This window comes from Mobula birostris, chromosome 24 (genome assembly GCF_030028105.1).
Source record: "Mobula birostris isolate sMobBir1 chromosome 24, sMobBir1.hap1, whole genome shotgun sequence".
In the NCBI taxonomy this organism is placed as follows: domain Eukaryota; kingdom Metazoa; phylum Chordata; class Chondrichthyes; order Myliobatiformes; family Myliobatidae; genus Mobula; species Mobula birostris.
The window spans coordinates 23830688-23846755 of NC_092393.1; the positions used below are offsets into that span (position 1 = coordinate 23830688).

At 38.7% G+C, this 16068-nt stretch overlaps 1 protein-coding gene across 4 annotated transcripts in view; it reads left to right on the forward strand.

Moving 5' to 3' along the window:
• Positions 1–16068, forward strand: part of fn3krp (fructosamine 3 kinase related protein) — a 30861-nt gene that overhangs the window by 917 nt on the left and 13876 nt on the right. For 2 of the 4 annotated variants that reach the window (XM_072242243.1, XM_072242245.1), the window contains exon 2: positions 11726–11877. In XM_072242243.1, coding sequence (XP_072098344.1) covers positions 11726–11877 — 152 coding nt within the window. Of the gene's footprint in view, positions 1–2066; positions 2170–3771; positions 3795–11725; positions 11878–16068 lie in introns of those variants that run through there. The other 2 variants (XM_072242244.1, XM_072242246.1) reach the window with 2 other exon arrangements.

Here is a 16068-nt window from a genome sequence, read left to right on the forward strand (position 1 = left end):
ATTTAATGTTAAGACAAATATGGTGCCTATTGAAATTGTTAATGACATTTTTTAAAGATAGTAAAAATAGTCTTGTAAACTGTTAGGGTTTTGAGCCAAAGGCAGGAAGCTAAATTATAATACCGTTACACCATGTTAAATAGTTTCTCCTTAAAAAGAAAGGTATACCAATTCCATTGAAAACATCATTGATATTCTTGTTTCACTTTTTTTTCTGTGCAGCCAGGAATAACTTTGATAAAATTATTTGGTTGGTTTTTATTTGGTCTGGAATCTGAGAGCACATGGAATCCAACTAGTGTATTCAATACAAAATTGTCCTGGTGAAAGGAGGAGAGTTGTCTTTTGTATTGGGAGGACTCTGACCGGTGGTGTGCCATAGGGATTGTTGTTTCTTATCTGTGTTTATGATTTTAAAGTTCGAAGTACATTCATTATCAAAATATGTATACTATATGCAATCTTGTGATTTGTCTCCCTATAGGCAGGCAGGCACAAAACTTAAGAAATCCATTAAAAAAAAAGGCCATTAAACACCTGATGTGCAAAAAAAACAGATTATGCAAACAATAAAAGTAAGCAAGTTACATTCAGAACTAAAGCTCATGAAAGTGAGTTCACAGCCACGAAGCCAGTCATCACTGCAGCCGGTCCAGGAGCCCGTTAGTTGCAGGCGACAGCCTCAGTTCAGTGCAGAGACGAGTAAACCTTACAGGGCAGCAAGCTGAACACTGGCCTGTCCATCACGTCCAGCTCCAACACCCTAACCTTTTCAATCTGACCTGGTATGCATGTCAGCCAACCATCGGCTTTTTCCATGCTCTTGGACCTGGGCCCAATGTCTTGATTTGCCGCATACCTGACCTTTTCCATCTGGCTCGGCTCATTCCTCACTCTCAGGTCTGAGCCCCACTGCGTTGATTCTGCCTGGCCTCCCCTTGGATCTGTTGTTTTGATTGGCTCCAAGTCTGTTTTATCAATGGCCAAACATTGGCTTATTTCTCGGGCTTGGGACTAGGCCTCGCCATCTCAGTTTGGCCACAACCATCCTGCACCTTCATGGTTTCAGTTCACACAACAAAAATGCCAGGTTGTACAGGCGGTTCAAAAGTTCAACTCTGAAAAGGAAATTACAGGCTATTGATTACAGTGATAACTGTCTACGAACAGTGCGATTAATAGTGTAGTTAGTAGTTTTGTTTGCTGCCAGTAAGGCGTTGCTGTGTTAATAAGGTTGTTAATTTGTTTAGTAGAATCAGCCAAAATGCCAAAGTTGATGGTGTAGAGGTGAAGGGGGTTACAAAGTTTACAAGGGTTCTAGACCAACTTGGGAAATGAGCCAGAGAACAGCAAATGGAATTTAATTTGGACAGGTGTGAAGTGTTGCACTTTGGTAAGTTAAACCAGGGCAGGACTTGAACAGTAAATGGTAGGGCCCTAGAAAATGATGTTGAACATTCTTTTCATATGGGTACAAGGAATATGATTTTATTTGCTTAAGCACTGTACCTCTCTGATATGTTAATCTTATTTTTGTTCTGGAGCTAGTGTCTATTGTTCTGTCACAGTTTCGGGAATACGTATAGTAAGGAAAAATATTTGTATCACTGTAAAGTTAACAGCTTATACAAGATGTGTCTGCATATCTCTCTCTCTCACACACACACACACACACACACACACACACACACACACACACATTTTAGGTTGAAGATGCTTTATTAGAACTGGTGAAGGGAGAAAACAAATTGGTTTGAAATTGCAGAGGTGGTGAGGGAAGGAGTGGTGGACAAAGGGAATATCTTAGATCGAGTGAAGTCAGTGTTGCCGTGAGGATAAGATGGCGGTCATTTATTTGATGGATTAATGAAAATAGTTGTTGAGAAAATGAACAAAATATATGATTTTTTAAGTTTCCAATAACTGCAATTTTTTACTTTAATTTAAAACATGATTTACTTTGACACTACAATTTGTTCTTTATATTCCTTTCATATTTTCTTTCATTTTGATATTTTTCAGTTACTGTCAGACCAAGAGAGTTGCTTAATGGTTCATTGATGAGCTGACCTCAGAACTACCTTTGACCTCTCGGTCAAGGAAGGAAAAAATTCATCATTATTCTTGTTCTTGATTGCCACACAGCATACCATGCTTGGATTTAAACAGGTCTCATAAGAACTTCTTCTTTACAAACCTACCCTGCACTTAATGCCTGCTTGCTTCTAAGGTGGACATTTATAAGGTGCAAAAGTTAATTTCATGAACTGATGTTTGTATACCCATATTAAACCAAAGCATTTCTGTGAGCTATCTAACCCTAACTACCTATGAGCGATATAGAGGCTGCACTGATTAAATATGTGTGACTGGTGCACATAACTACCATTATCACTTTGTGTAACTGATCTGTGAATCCATAGCTGTTTAACAACTTATTTGCTCATCAAGAAAGATTTTTAAATTGTAATTTCATTTAATTTATTTTTCTACTCAACTCTGTTGTTTTGGAGTTAAGAAAAATGGATCTCATCAGCAGCTTGATCTGTTATATTTGTGAGTCATTATTTTTGTTGCCCAATTTAAATTTTAAGTTAAAAGAAACTTTTATAAGACCATAAAGTAATGGCAAAAATTGAATAGGTAATTATAAAACTGCACCTGCATTATCTATTTGTATTTCTGCTATAAGAGTCACTAGGATGCTTGTCTCTACCTTGTTTCTTTATTCACGTCAGTGGGATGAGCATAAAAGTCAACAGGAATCAAAATCAGGTTTAATTTCACTGGATTATGTTGTGAAATCAGTTTTATGGCAGTGGTACAGTGCAGTACATTTAAAAAATTATAAATTGCAACAAGAAGTATAAATAAGTGGTGCAAAAAGAGAACAAAAAAATTGTAGGGTAGTTTTCATGGGTTGGTTCATTTTCCATTCAGAAATCTGATGGTGGAGGGGAAGAAGCTGTTTGTAAAACATTGAATGTATGTCTTCAAGCTCCTGTACCTCCTAACTGATGGTGTCAATGAGAAGAGGGCATGTCCTGGGAGATGGGGGCCCTTAATGATGGATACCACCTTGTTGAGGCTTAGTCTTTTTACGTCCTTGATGCTGGCGAGCCTAGTGCCATGATGAAATTGGCTGAGTTTACAACCTTCTGCAGCTTTTCTGATCCTGTGCAGTGGCCTCTCCATATCAGTTGGATGATACATTTGTAGAAATTTCTGAGAGTCTTTGGTGATATACCAAGTCTTCTCAAACTCCAAATGAAGTATAGCTGCTATTGTGCTGCCTTTGTAATTGCATTAGCATGTTGGGGCCAGGATAGATTTCAGGGATGTTGACACCCAAGAACTTGAAACTGCTCACCCTATCCACTGTCGCTCCCTCAATAAGGACTGGTGTATGTTCCCTTGGATTCCCCTTCATGAAGTCCACAATCATTCCGTTGATCTTACAGTTATTGAGTACAAGGTTGTTGTTGCGACACCACCCAATCAGCTGGTCTATTACACTATTGTATGACTCCTTGTCATCATCTGAGATTCTGCCAACAGCAGTTATGTCATCTGTAAATTTATAGATGGCGTTTGAGCTGTGTCTTGCCACACAGTCGTGGGTCTAGAGAGAGTAGAGCAGTGGGCTAAGCACATATCCTTGAGGTGCGTCGGTATTGATTGTTAGTGAGGCGGAGATGACGTTTCTGATGTGCACTGATTGTCCAATGAGGAAGTCAAGGATCCAGTTGCAGAGAGAGGTGGAGAGGCCCTGGATTTGAAGCTCGATTTTTACTGTGAGTATGATGGTGTTGAACACTGATTTGTAATCAATAAACAGCAGCCTGGTGTACATATTGCTGTTGTTCAGGGGATCCAAGGCTGAGTGGAGAGCCAGGGAGATTGTATCCACTGTACACCCTTTGTGGTGGTAGGCAAATTGCAATGGGGTCAGGTCTTTGTTTAGGCAGGAATTGGTTCTGGCTATGACTAACCCCTCAAAGCACTTCATCACAGTAGATAGCAGAACAACTGGGCAATGTTCGTTGAGGCAGCTCACCCTGTTCGTCGTGGGAACTAGTATGATTGGTACCCTTTTGAAGCAGGTGGGAATCTTGGATTGCAGTCGTGAGAGATTGAAGAATCCTTGAACACCCTGCTGGTTGGTTGACACAAGTTTTCATTTCCCTGCCATTGGAGCCTGATGCCTTGCTAGGATTCGCCCTCTTGAAAGAGTCTGAGGAAAATGAATTAAAGGTCAGTTGATAAAGAGATTATGCTGCTAGACATCATAATTGGAGATCCTAAGTTTTTGGAACATATAACAGCATAGCACAGGAACAAGCCCTTTGGTCCACATTGTTTGTGCTGAACATGATGCCGAAGTAAACTAGTTCTCTTCTGCCTGTATAGTGACAATTAAACGGTACAGCACAGACAACAGTCCCTTCAGCCTGTGATGTTGTGCTGAGCTAATTAAACTAATTTATTTTGCCTGCACATTGTTCATGTTTTTTTTCTCTGCATATTCACATGTCTGAGAGCCTCTTAAATACCTCTATAGTATCTGCCTCCACTACTACCCAGGCACCCACCACTCTTTTTGTTTTTTTAAAGTAAAATAGTTGCCTTGCACATTTTCATTGAACTCCCCCCCCCCCCCACCACCTTAAGTGTATTCCCTCTAGTATTAGCTATTTCAACGTTGAGAAAAAGATATAGGCTGTCTACTCTAACTATGCCTTGCATAATATAAAAACTTCTATGAGGTTTCCCCTCAGTCTCTGCTGCTCCAGAGTAAACAGTCCGAGTTTGTGTAACCTCTCTTGATAGCACATGCCCTCTAATCCAGACAGCATTCAACATCACTCGAGATGAAGGGCCTCAACTTGAAATGTTGACAATCTATTTCTCTCCAATGATGCAGTCTAACCTACTATGTTGCTCCAGATCACAGCATTTGAAGTCTCTTGTGTCAACATTTTTGTAAGCCTCTTCCGCACTCTCTCCAAAGTCTCCACACCCTCCTTGTAATGGTGCAACCAGAGTTGAATGGAGCTCAGAAAAATAGAGGGCTATGGGTAACCCGAGGTAATTTCTACAGTAAAGACATGTTCGGCACAGCTTTGTGGGCCGGAGGGCCTGTATTGTGCTGTAGGTTTTGTATGTTTCTATGTTTCTATTGCAAATGTAGCATAACCAGAGTTTTATAAAGTTGCAACATAACCTCTGGATTCTTGAGCTCAGCAAAAGACCAGCAAGCAAGTTTCTTTGTATAGCACTTTTCAAACACAAGGCAGTTCATTAAGTGTTCTACATAGAACAAAATATAGAAATCAAACATCAAGTTTCAGATGATATATAAGAGACTAAAATCACACAAAAAATAGATATGATAAGTAGAAGTTACAGTGCAGGGGATTCTAGTTAAAAGCTACAGTGAAAAGAAAAGTTTTAACCCTTGATTTAAAAGACCTTAAAGTTGGGGTAGACTTCAGGTCCTCTGGAAGGTCATTCTGGATACATGGATCAGAATAAGAAAGCTGCTTCACCATGTTTAGTTTCCTAAGGACAGTAAGTAGACCTGCCCCAGATGGCCTGAGAGCTTGGAAAGGAAGGGTCCTATCATTTCTTCAATGCTTTTCTCTTACACTAGACCTCCCAAAGTGTAGCTCCTCATACTTGCTCGGATCAAACCCCATTTGCCATTTTCCTGCCATATCTGTACTGATTGTTTGATTATATCCTTTAAAAGTCCTCTACACTATCCACAACTCTACATTTGGTTGCTATTCTCTGTTAAAGCTAATTTCACAGGAAGAACAGGATAAGTACCACAACTAGTGTTGGTGGCTGCCTTGCTTTCCACTGATGAATCGGTGCTGAGTGAGTGTAAAATTTGATCAAAGTCAAACTAAAATTTATTATCAAGGTATGTATGTGTTTCCATATTCTACCTTAAGATTAATTTTCTTGCAGGAATTTACAGAAAAAGTAACACAATAAAATTTACCAAAGACTACACATAAACAAAGATTGACAAACAACCAATGTTCAAAAGATGACAGATTGTGCAAATAAAAAATGAATACTGAGAACATCGAGTTGTAAAAAGGCCTAGAAAGTGTGTGTGTACAGTAGGTTGTAGAATCAGTTCAAAGTTGTAAGTGAAATTATCCACACCACTTCCTGAACCTGAAGATTGGAGGGTAACTATTTCTAAACCTGGTGGTGTGGGACTTAAAGGCTTTCGTACTTGCTGCCCAGTGGTAGGAGCAGAAAGAGAGCATAGTCTGGATGGTGGGGATCCTCGATGATGGATGCTGTTTTCTTGTGGCAGTCCTCCTTGTAAGTGCGCACAATGGTAGAGAGGCCTGTGATGGACTGGGTTGTATCCACCACTTTCTGTTTCTTGGCATTGGTATTTACGTATCAGGCTGTGATGCAACTAGTTAAGATACTCTCCAATGTACAAATGTCGAAGTTTGTCAAAGGTTTTGGTGACATGCCAAATCTACACAAACATCTAAGAAAGTAAAGGCACTGTGCTTTCTTTGAAATAACATTTTTGTGCTGGTCCCATGACATATCCACTGACATAACAATGATATGATAAGGAATTTACAGCTATTAACCTCAAATCCAGAAAAACTCAAAATTTTTAGAGCATGAAACATAGAACAGTACTGCATAGGAACAGATCCATTTGGGCACAATCAAATATCAAATCAATTAAATTAGTTGTCAAATAGCCAACTAAATTAATCCCTTCTGCCGACGAAATGTCCATATCCTTTCATTTCACTTACATTCTTGTGGCTACCTAAATGTCCCTTAAAAGTCCTTACTGTATCTGCCTCTTCAACCACTCCGGGCACTGCATTCCAGACGCCCACCACTCCCCGTGTTAAAAAAAACTTGCCCCTTGTATTTTTTTTTACCTTGTCCCCTCTCACCTTAAATGCAATGTTAGATAGGCCAACCCTTGGGGGAAAAAAAGATACTGGATGTCTACTCCATCTACACCTTTCATAATATTATAAACCTCTGTTAGAATTTCCCCTCAGCCTCCATCACTCCAAATAAATCAACCTGTTTGTCCAGCCTCTCATTATAGCACGTGCCCTCTAATCTAGCCAACATCCTGGTAAACCTCTTCTGCACCCTCTCCAAAGCCTCGACATCCTTCCTATAATGGGGTGATCAGATCTGTATACAATACTCCAGATGCAGCCTAACTTGGAGTTTCATAAAGATGCAACATAACTTCCTGTCTGTTGAACGCAGTGCCTTGACTAATTAAAGCCAAGCATGCCATATGCCTTCTTAAAATGTAGTTCTTAGAATCTTTACTATCAAGAATATAGCTATTTGGGTGCGTAAGACCAATATTTGTGTAGCTTTAGACTTGTAGGAGTCAACACCATAAATATGAGGGAAAGCATTAAGGGTGATTTGCCTTTCACAGGTGTAACAATCTGTGTGCCTTGACAACCAGTGCACATGGTTGAATCACAGAATTTGTAGGGCAAGAGGAACCCATTTGACCTACGGAAAATTTCTTATGCAGATTGTACTGCAGGAGCTTTTGATTCTCTTAACAGTCATTTAAATTGTCCTTGCACCAGGTCCTCCCCTGCGCTAGGACCCAGGCGCCGCTGCAGTGATACACTCAGAGCCTGGATTCCACTGCCATGTTCTGGCCCATACCCAACCTTTCCAAATTGGCCTCACGTTTAGGTGGATTGAAGCTCACTCTCAGTTTAGGTAGATGGGCTGCAAAACTCCTCCACTCCAACATTCCTCCATTCTGCTCACTCTGACTTTGACTCTGTCTCAGACATGCCTCGACCTCACTCCAACCATTTCTACTCGAAGATGCCTCGACTACACTTCAACTTTGCATCGCACCCACATGTCTTGACCCTCGAGTCAGTCTTTGTTCTCCTCTTCATTGTTTGCAGTGATAGTTTACACAGTTTAGCTGCTAACGGAAATAATATTGTGCTAAACTCTTATTTTCTTATGATTTCATTAGAGAAGAAAACTAACTTATTTTCTTTGGGCCATGACCTCTTATTTCACATTTAATGAGAGTCAAATTTCATTTCATCTTTTTGAAAATATATTTTAACCAAAGTCTTCTAATCAAAAAGTCATCTTATCTGACTAGTTTTTATCACTTGTTATTAAGCTAATGTAGCCCTTACCACCATCTGATCTTCCAACATCACCTGCTTTGAGTTCATCTCCACAATATCAGTATTATGTTTAAATCCACCTTATGATTCATATTAGATATATTTTGTCTGTTTAAATGTTTGTCACAGTGTTAATGCAATGATTTTAAAATCTGAAATGGATGACATTTTTTATGTGTAACAGATCTGCAATGTTAATTCGTAATCTTAATTGTTGCTTCAAGATATAAATATGTGTGGATTTTAAGTCAGCATTTTCATAGTTTTGCCTTCAAACTCAGGAAATAGAGCACTTCTGGAATTTCTATTTCTGTGTCACTGCATGTGGAAATTGTGAAGTTGCTCTTGGTTATTTAGTGCAGTTGAGCAGCTTCTGCCACCTCTAGCTTTCTCCACCACAATTGAGGGAAATGTTTTGAATGGACATAAACATTTTTGCAAATTAGTCCCTCTGTAAAATACTTTGACGATTTATTTTATTGCACAAACACTCTGAGTTACTAATGTTATACTAAGGTTAAATTAATATTTAGGAAACTGCTGCCTCCTTTAATTTTTAAATTTTTTATAGAGTGTAATTCTCTCTCTAATATTTCAAAAGCATAAGGGATTTTATAATGTTCTTTGTAATACTTCAGCATTAACCTAGTGTATGTTTATATTTGTTTAAAAATTTGTTTTTACTTCATAGTCTGTGTGGATCATAAAATGTAATCAATTATTCAGCTGGTTTGATGATATCATTCTTTGAAGCCAAGGTTTCCTTTTGAATCATGCCTGACTGTAACAGCTGGCAGAAATGATTAAATTTTGGTCAAAATAATGCAGGAAATTATCTCTGTTCTATCTGAAAATGAACTAGTTCTGTATTGTTGTGCAATTCTTCTTACGGGATTGGTAGATTTTAAACTAAGAGAATTGGTGTTTATTAATTGCCTCTTCTTGAAACAACGGGACCTCATTGAAGGAGAGACTATTTCAGGATTAGCAAGCCTATGCTAAGGTGAAAATTGGATTTACAAGTGCTTCACTGAGAACTTAACAAAACACGTTTTTCACTTTGCCATCGGTGGAAAGTGAACAGAAAAAGTGCTTATGTAAGCTGAGATTTTACATTTATGATGTTTCTCGGTTTAACTTGTAAATTAATGTTACTTAATTTTAGCTTGTCATTCATCAGAGTTGTAATGTCTTAATGAGTAAACTAAATTTTGCTCTGATCTATTTAGGGTAATTTATTTAGGTTCTATCATGCTATGTAAAATACAAAACCAGGTGTTTACTCTCATTAGATAGTATCCTGAAATCAATGATAACTTCCACTCCAGTTCTGAGGTGGCTGACAAGCCATTATGTGAGTAGAACATTCTGCCTTGGGTTTGGAGGAAGCGCTGGACAGCATGCGTGGCTTAGTTTAGGAGGTGGTGTGCTCCTTCTTCTGTTTACGCTGGATTTCATTGTGTTCCTGGTTGTACTCCAATTCCTGTTCCTGAGAACTTAATTCTCAGTGCCATCCTTAATTCTTTTCCATCTTGTACATCTACGTGCCAGGGATTCCAATATAATGTCACATTATTTTCATGGATGCTGAGAAGCATCTATGATTGTTTTTCACTGTTTTGATAGACGTTTATATGGAGTCCCCATTTCACAAATCTGGTGAATGATGTGGCCTATCTGTTGAAGCTTGTTGATGGTCATCAGAATTTGGGATGGTGCCCTGGGAGAGCACAGTGAAGATGGTTTGTATATGTTGCTCATAGATTAGGGAAAAAAGTTGTGAATGCAACCTTGGCAGAATTTATCCACTGTTTTTGAGGTGCATGGTTAGATCTTGGAAGTGTACAGGAAGGCAGGGATCCCAGCTTGCCTAGGAGACTAGGAGATGTGGATCTTCAAAGTCTCTTCCTCAAAAGTTGAAAGGCTCTACTAGTACACTAAAGGTAATAGTGAAGTTCATCGTTGAGTCTGCTTTTGCTGAGAGGCAGCTCCTGAGATATGGGAACTGATTAATTTTTTTTTACAATCTTACTGTGACAGTGCCAGTTATTCATAAATATTCACTTGTTTGATTCACTTGTTTGTATATTAGTACTGGAATCAAAGCTTGTATTGTGAATTTAATTTGGCCCTGAGTAGGTATAAACCGTTACTGTCCAATTTGCAGTTCTATAGAATGGAGAACGGTTGGCAGAAGATTAAATCCCTAAGGCTGCATCCTACTTACAACCAAGGAGGTGAACTTGCCTCAAGTAAGGAGTCAGTGATCAGCCGTGAGAAGAATAACATCAAAGAACTCATCAGCCTTTACTCTGAGAAAAGACGTGCTTTCTTGACTCCATTATATAGCACCCCTAAATGATTAATTGGAAATGCCTCAGCCCATTGTGAATCAATATGGCCTGGGATACCCTTTTAGAATTGGGTTCCCAATCTGGGGTCCACGGACGCCTTGGTTAATGGTAGGGTACATGGCGCAAAAACAGTTGGGAATTCCTTGCTTTTGAAGTTTTAAAATTTGATAGAAAAGAAAATTGATCACAAATTTTCACCCTGGTCTGGGAAGAGGAGGACATGCCAAAGGACCCAAGATATTTTGTAATCATGCGCCTCTTCAAGAAAGGAGACAAATTCATTTCCGGTAACGACAGAGGAGTCTCCTCCCTGTTTGCTGTAGAAGATGGCAGCCACCATCTTCCACTGCCTGAAAAACTGCTCTCTGAATAACTTTGTGTATTTTCTAGATCTGACAGCACAATGGACATGACATTCACCTTGATAAGAACGAGACATGTGGGGAAGATAATCACTGCAAAATACTGCCTTTTTAAAAAACTTTATAAAAGTCCTTAAGTCTGTTAATTGAGATGGGTTGTAGAATTTTTTTTCTGAAATTTTTCTACCAAATTTATCTTCTTGACTTTTGTTGTGCACCTGCTTCATAAATTGCTGGACAAAAAAGGCCAGTGGTAGAATGAGTGGAACTTTTTTTCTGCAATAAATTATCTGTAATTAAAAGGGAATTCAGAAAATTAGTTAATATAAAAGACAGAATTTTTGTACAAAAACAATAAATGAATGTGCAAAAGTGATTTGAATTGTTACTTGGAAAAAGAGCACTAAACATGCCTAGGAGAGTTAAATTAGGTATCTTGCATTGAGGAGAATAGGCAATTAACCACATTGCACAGTTGACTAATTCCATGTGAATGCGCAATGAAAACAAAATGGCAGGGATCTCAGATTTATACAATACAATAGAAGAATTATACAATAGAAGAATAATATCATATGAAAAGCATTTATTACAGATTTGTGTTTTTATCCATGCCTGAGCAAACAATTGATTCTGCATTTGAGTGGTATATATTTGTCTGACTTTTCAGGAGGTGACACTAAATGTGTGTTGCAAAAATTAGTATATTTGAAATTTTGCAATATTTGAGTTTTGCTTGATTGATAGATCATTTCATGATTCCTGATATTGTTGTTGGCCGTGGTCTCACTTTTGATATTGTTTTAAACAGGCCAAAACAATGTTTGATGGTGAAATGGCAAGTCTGGAGGCCATTTTGAAAACGAACACTGTTAAAGTGCCACAGCCAATTAAAGTGATCAGTCTGTCAGATGGTGGGTCGATGTTTGTTATGGAGCATTTGGATATTCACAGCTTAAACAGGTGGGCTATAAAAATTGAAACTTAGTTGATTTTTTCTTAACATTATTCCAATCTGATTAAGGCAATCAGAATCAAAAGAACTGTTTCAGAGTAATTTCATTCCCAATTTGTGTTTTTTTAAAGTAAAAAAGCAATTTCAATTATTAATTTTATTGTGTGTTACTGCATGTTCCCCAGACTTTATCATGGGTTCAGATATTTCTACTTTCCCTTCTTAGCTTATCCGTTGGAACTTTGCTTCTGGTTACTTGTTTAGAAGAAGCTGAAATACATTTCACTTCTGCTTTTATATTCTCTCACTTTATGTAGCTGTGGAATGCAACTTTATCCACCCATGTCTACACTATTATTCTGAACCATTAGATCTACAGAGCTACACAGTATGAGCCCATGATATAATTGAATCTTTTAATAACGTTAATGAACTGTAATACTGCTAAGCGATTTTCTTTCAAATACATGGAATTGTGGTTTTTAGAATTTCAGTTCGGGTTTATTTATCGGCTTTCTTCAGTACACGAGTATGAAGAAGAATGAAATGATTGTTACTCTGGATCCAATGCAGCATAAAAAAACAAAATAAGCGTATAAATCACAATATATGTGACAATAAAAGCAATGTTATAAAACACAATGTTCAAGTGACTGGTGAGTGTGGTGATATATACATGAGGTTAGCTTCACAAACAGGAGAAAATCTGCAGATGCTGGAAATCCAAAGCAACACACACAAAATGCTGGAGGTGCTCAGCAGGCCAGGCAACAGCTATGGAAAAGAGTAAACAGTGGGCATTTTGGGCAGTCTTGATGAAGGGTCTTGGTTCAAAATGTTGACTGTTTACTCTTTTCCATAGATGCTGCCTGGACTGCTGAGTTCCTCCAGCATTTTGTGTGTGTTGCATAAGATTAGCTTATATACACAGACTGAATGCACGTACATAAAGTGATGCTAGCTGCAGGAGTATCTAAGTATAAGGTGACTCTGACAAGAAATGATAATGTGACTCTTGGGACAGGGAACTCTTCTAGGTAGTAGGAGGGCATATGAAAATATAGGACAGTGACTGTCAGTGTAGGTATTAGGCATGGAGAGTAATCGTAAAATGGCAGTGCATGGGGTTTGACGGATGCTGAGGGGCTGTGGAGAAGAGTAGCTGATGTGGATGGGGTGGTGGTGGGGGTTGCTAATAGTTGGAGGTGTTGATCAGCCTGACATCTTGGGGGAATTAACTATTTTTGAGTGATCAGCTCTTTACAACTTAATGATCTTTTTTTGTCTAAGTCTTAAATTCCACTGAAGGATTCTTAACCTAAAATGTTTACCATTTTTCTTGCTCCTTAGATGTTGCCTTGATGTGCTGAATATCTTCAGAATTTTTTGTTTGTATTTTTCTGTATGAGGTTTTAATTTCGTATCAGTCATCATAAAAATGTTCAGAGGAATGGAAAAAATATCTAAACTGTACGGTATTATAAACTTAGAACACAAGATTATGGGAAAATAGGAGGAATATGTTATTTGGCCCTTCAAACCTGTCCCACCTTTTAAAATGATCATTGATGATCTAAACTGGCATCGACTCTCTTTGTGTCATTTTTCCATAAGCTTCTGTTCCTTCATGTATCCAACTCCTCTTTAAATATTTCTGATGTTCCAAATTCCACCACCATCTAAGTAAGAGAATTCCAGAAATTTACCATTCTTTATGAAAACAAATATCTATGTGTCTCAGTTTAAAATGACTGGCCCTTTCTTATTATGTCTCTTTGTTTGACACTGTCCCACTTCTGAAAAGATTACAACAGCTACCCTGTCAGGTTCCCTTAGGATCTTGTATGTTTAAATAAGATCACCCCTCATTCCCCTAAACTTCAAGGAATATGGGCCCAAACTATTTGGTCTTCCTGGCAAATGAGAAAATCTGCAGATGCTGGAATCCAAGCAACACATACAAAATGCTGGAGGAACTCAGCAGACCAGGCAGCTTCTGTGGAAAAGGTGCTGAGATCCTCTAGCATCTTGTTTGTGTTGCTCGTCTCCCTTGGTTAGGCGACCCTCTAATTCCAATCTCCTTTGCACTCATTCCAGTGTTATCCTTTCATTCAATAAGGAGATCAAATTGCTACACAGTATTCCAGGTTAGGCCTCTCCAACACCCTGGACAATTTTTGTAACGCCTCCCCATCTTTAAACTCCAACCCCTTTGCAGTACAGGCCAAAATGCCCTTTGCCTTCAGAACTACTTGCTGGATCTGCACGCTAGCTTTTTATGACTCATGCACTAGGACAGCTTGATCCTTCCGTTCTTCACTCACAGTCAGTCTCTTTCCATTTTGATCATTTCTCTTTTTGATTTACTGTGTCCTACCAAAGTGCATGATTCCCACTTTCCCACTTGAAAGTTATTTCCCATGGTAGAGATATGGCAGAGTTATTTCCCATGGTGTGGGAGTCTTGGACAAGAGGGCACAACTTCAGGACTGAAGGACATCCATTTAGAACAGAGATGCGGAGAAATTACTTTAGTCAGTGGGTGGTAAATCTATGGAATTTGCTGCCACGAGTGGTTGTGGAGGCCAAGTCATTGAATGTATTTAAGACAGAGATAGATTCTTGATTAGCCAGGTCATCAAAGGGTATGGGGAGAAGGCAGGGGAGTATGGATGACTGGAAGAATTGGATCAGCCTATGATTGAATGGTGGAGCAGACTGATGGGCCAAATGGCCCACTTCTCCTATATCTTATAAAAGTTGCTGGTGAACACAGCAGGCCAGGCAGCATCTCTAGGAAGAGGTGCAGTCGACGTTTCAGGCCGAGACCCTTCGTCAGGACTAACTGCAGGAAGAATATCTTCCTTCAGTTAGCCCTGACGAAGGGTCTCGGCCTGAAACGTCGACTGCACCTCTTCCTAGAGATGCTGCCTGGCCTGCTGCGTTCACCAGCAACTTTTATGTGTGTTGCTTGAATTTCCAGCATCTGCAGAATTCCTGTTGTCTCCTATATCTTATGGTCTTATGGAAACTTCATTTTCCTTTTTTGCCCACTCACTCAGTTTGTCCTCAGTCAGTTGCAGAATTGTGTTATCTTTACCACACCATGCCCTTCCAGCTATTTTCATATCACCAGCAAATTTTGAAACCTTGCATACTGTTCCTTCCTCCAGGTCATTAATTTAAATAGTGTACAATTGTGGGCCAAGAGCTGATTCCTGCAATGGTTACACCCTTACATTCTGAAAAGGGCCCATTTATTATAACCCTTATATTTTCTCTGTGACAAGCAGTTTCCACTCCATTGAAACAGCCGCCTTCTGATTCTTGACTAAGCCTTTTTGAAATCTAAATACATTTTATCTGCAGATTCTCCTCAAAAGTTAGGAGCAAACTTCACTTACTTTTATAAAACTATGTTGATGAGGTTTAATTATATTCAGCTTTCCTAAAAGATCAAGTTTTTTCTTATTTGATTATTACTTGATCATTTACAGTTTAAACAAACTGGCCTTTAGGTTTCTGTCCTCTGTCTTTCTCCTCCTTTTGAGCAAGGGAGTCACATTGACTATTTTCCAATCTTCTGGTAAAAATTTCAATCAGTGCATTATGGAATTAGTGTATTTGGTCTGTAGTGACTTAATTATACATTGTGGGCAACAATCAAATCAGAAAATGCTCAACAGGTCATGCAGATTTATTGTAAGAAAAACAATATTTAATTTTCAGACCAAAGCCTCCTCACCAAAAACTGCCTGAGTATTTTCTGCTTTTATACAGTGACCTGCATTTCAGACTTCTCAGTTTCTGCAAGTTTTGATTTGATTGTGGAACAGTAGTTTGGTTTGCAATTGGGGATCTGTGGATCAGGTTGCAGGTCAAGCCTGGAGTTCTGTGTTGGACAAACTGGGAGCTAAAAGCAAAAAAGTTGGTTCATTTTCCTCTTGCCTTGGAATTGGATGCATAGTTCTTGAGATTATAATTGAAAATCTTAAGTTTATGTGTGGTAGTATAAAGGACACACCATGGTTAATGGAAATTCTAAAATCATTTTAGATATTTTTACATGATTTGTCAAGCCATGTAAATAATGCCAAAAAGATAGTCAATGTGGATGACAATTGATTTGCCACATGGAAGGTCCAAGGTGGAATTAAATATTACTCCTTGGTTTATTTATGTCAAAAGCTGTTGGAAAA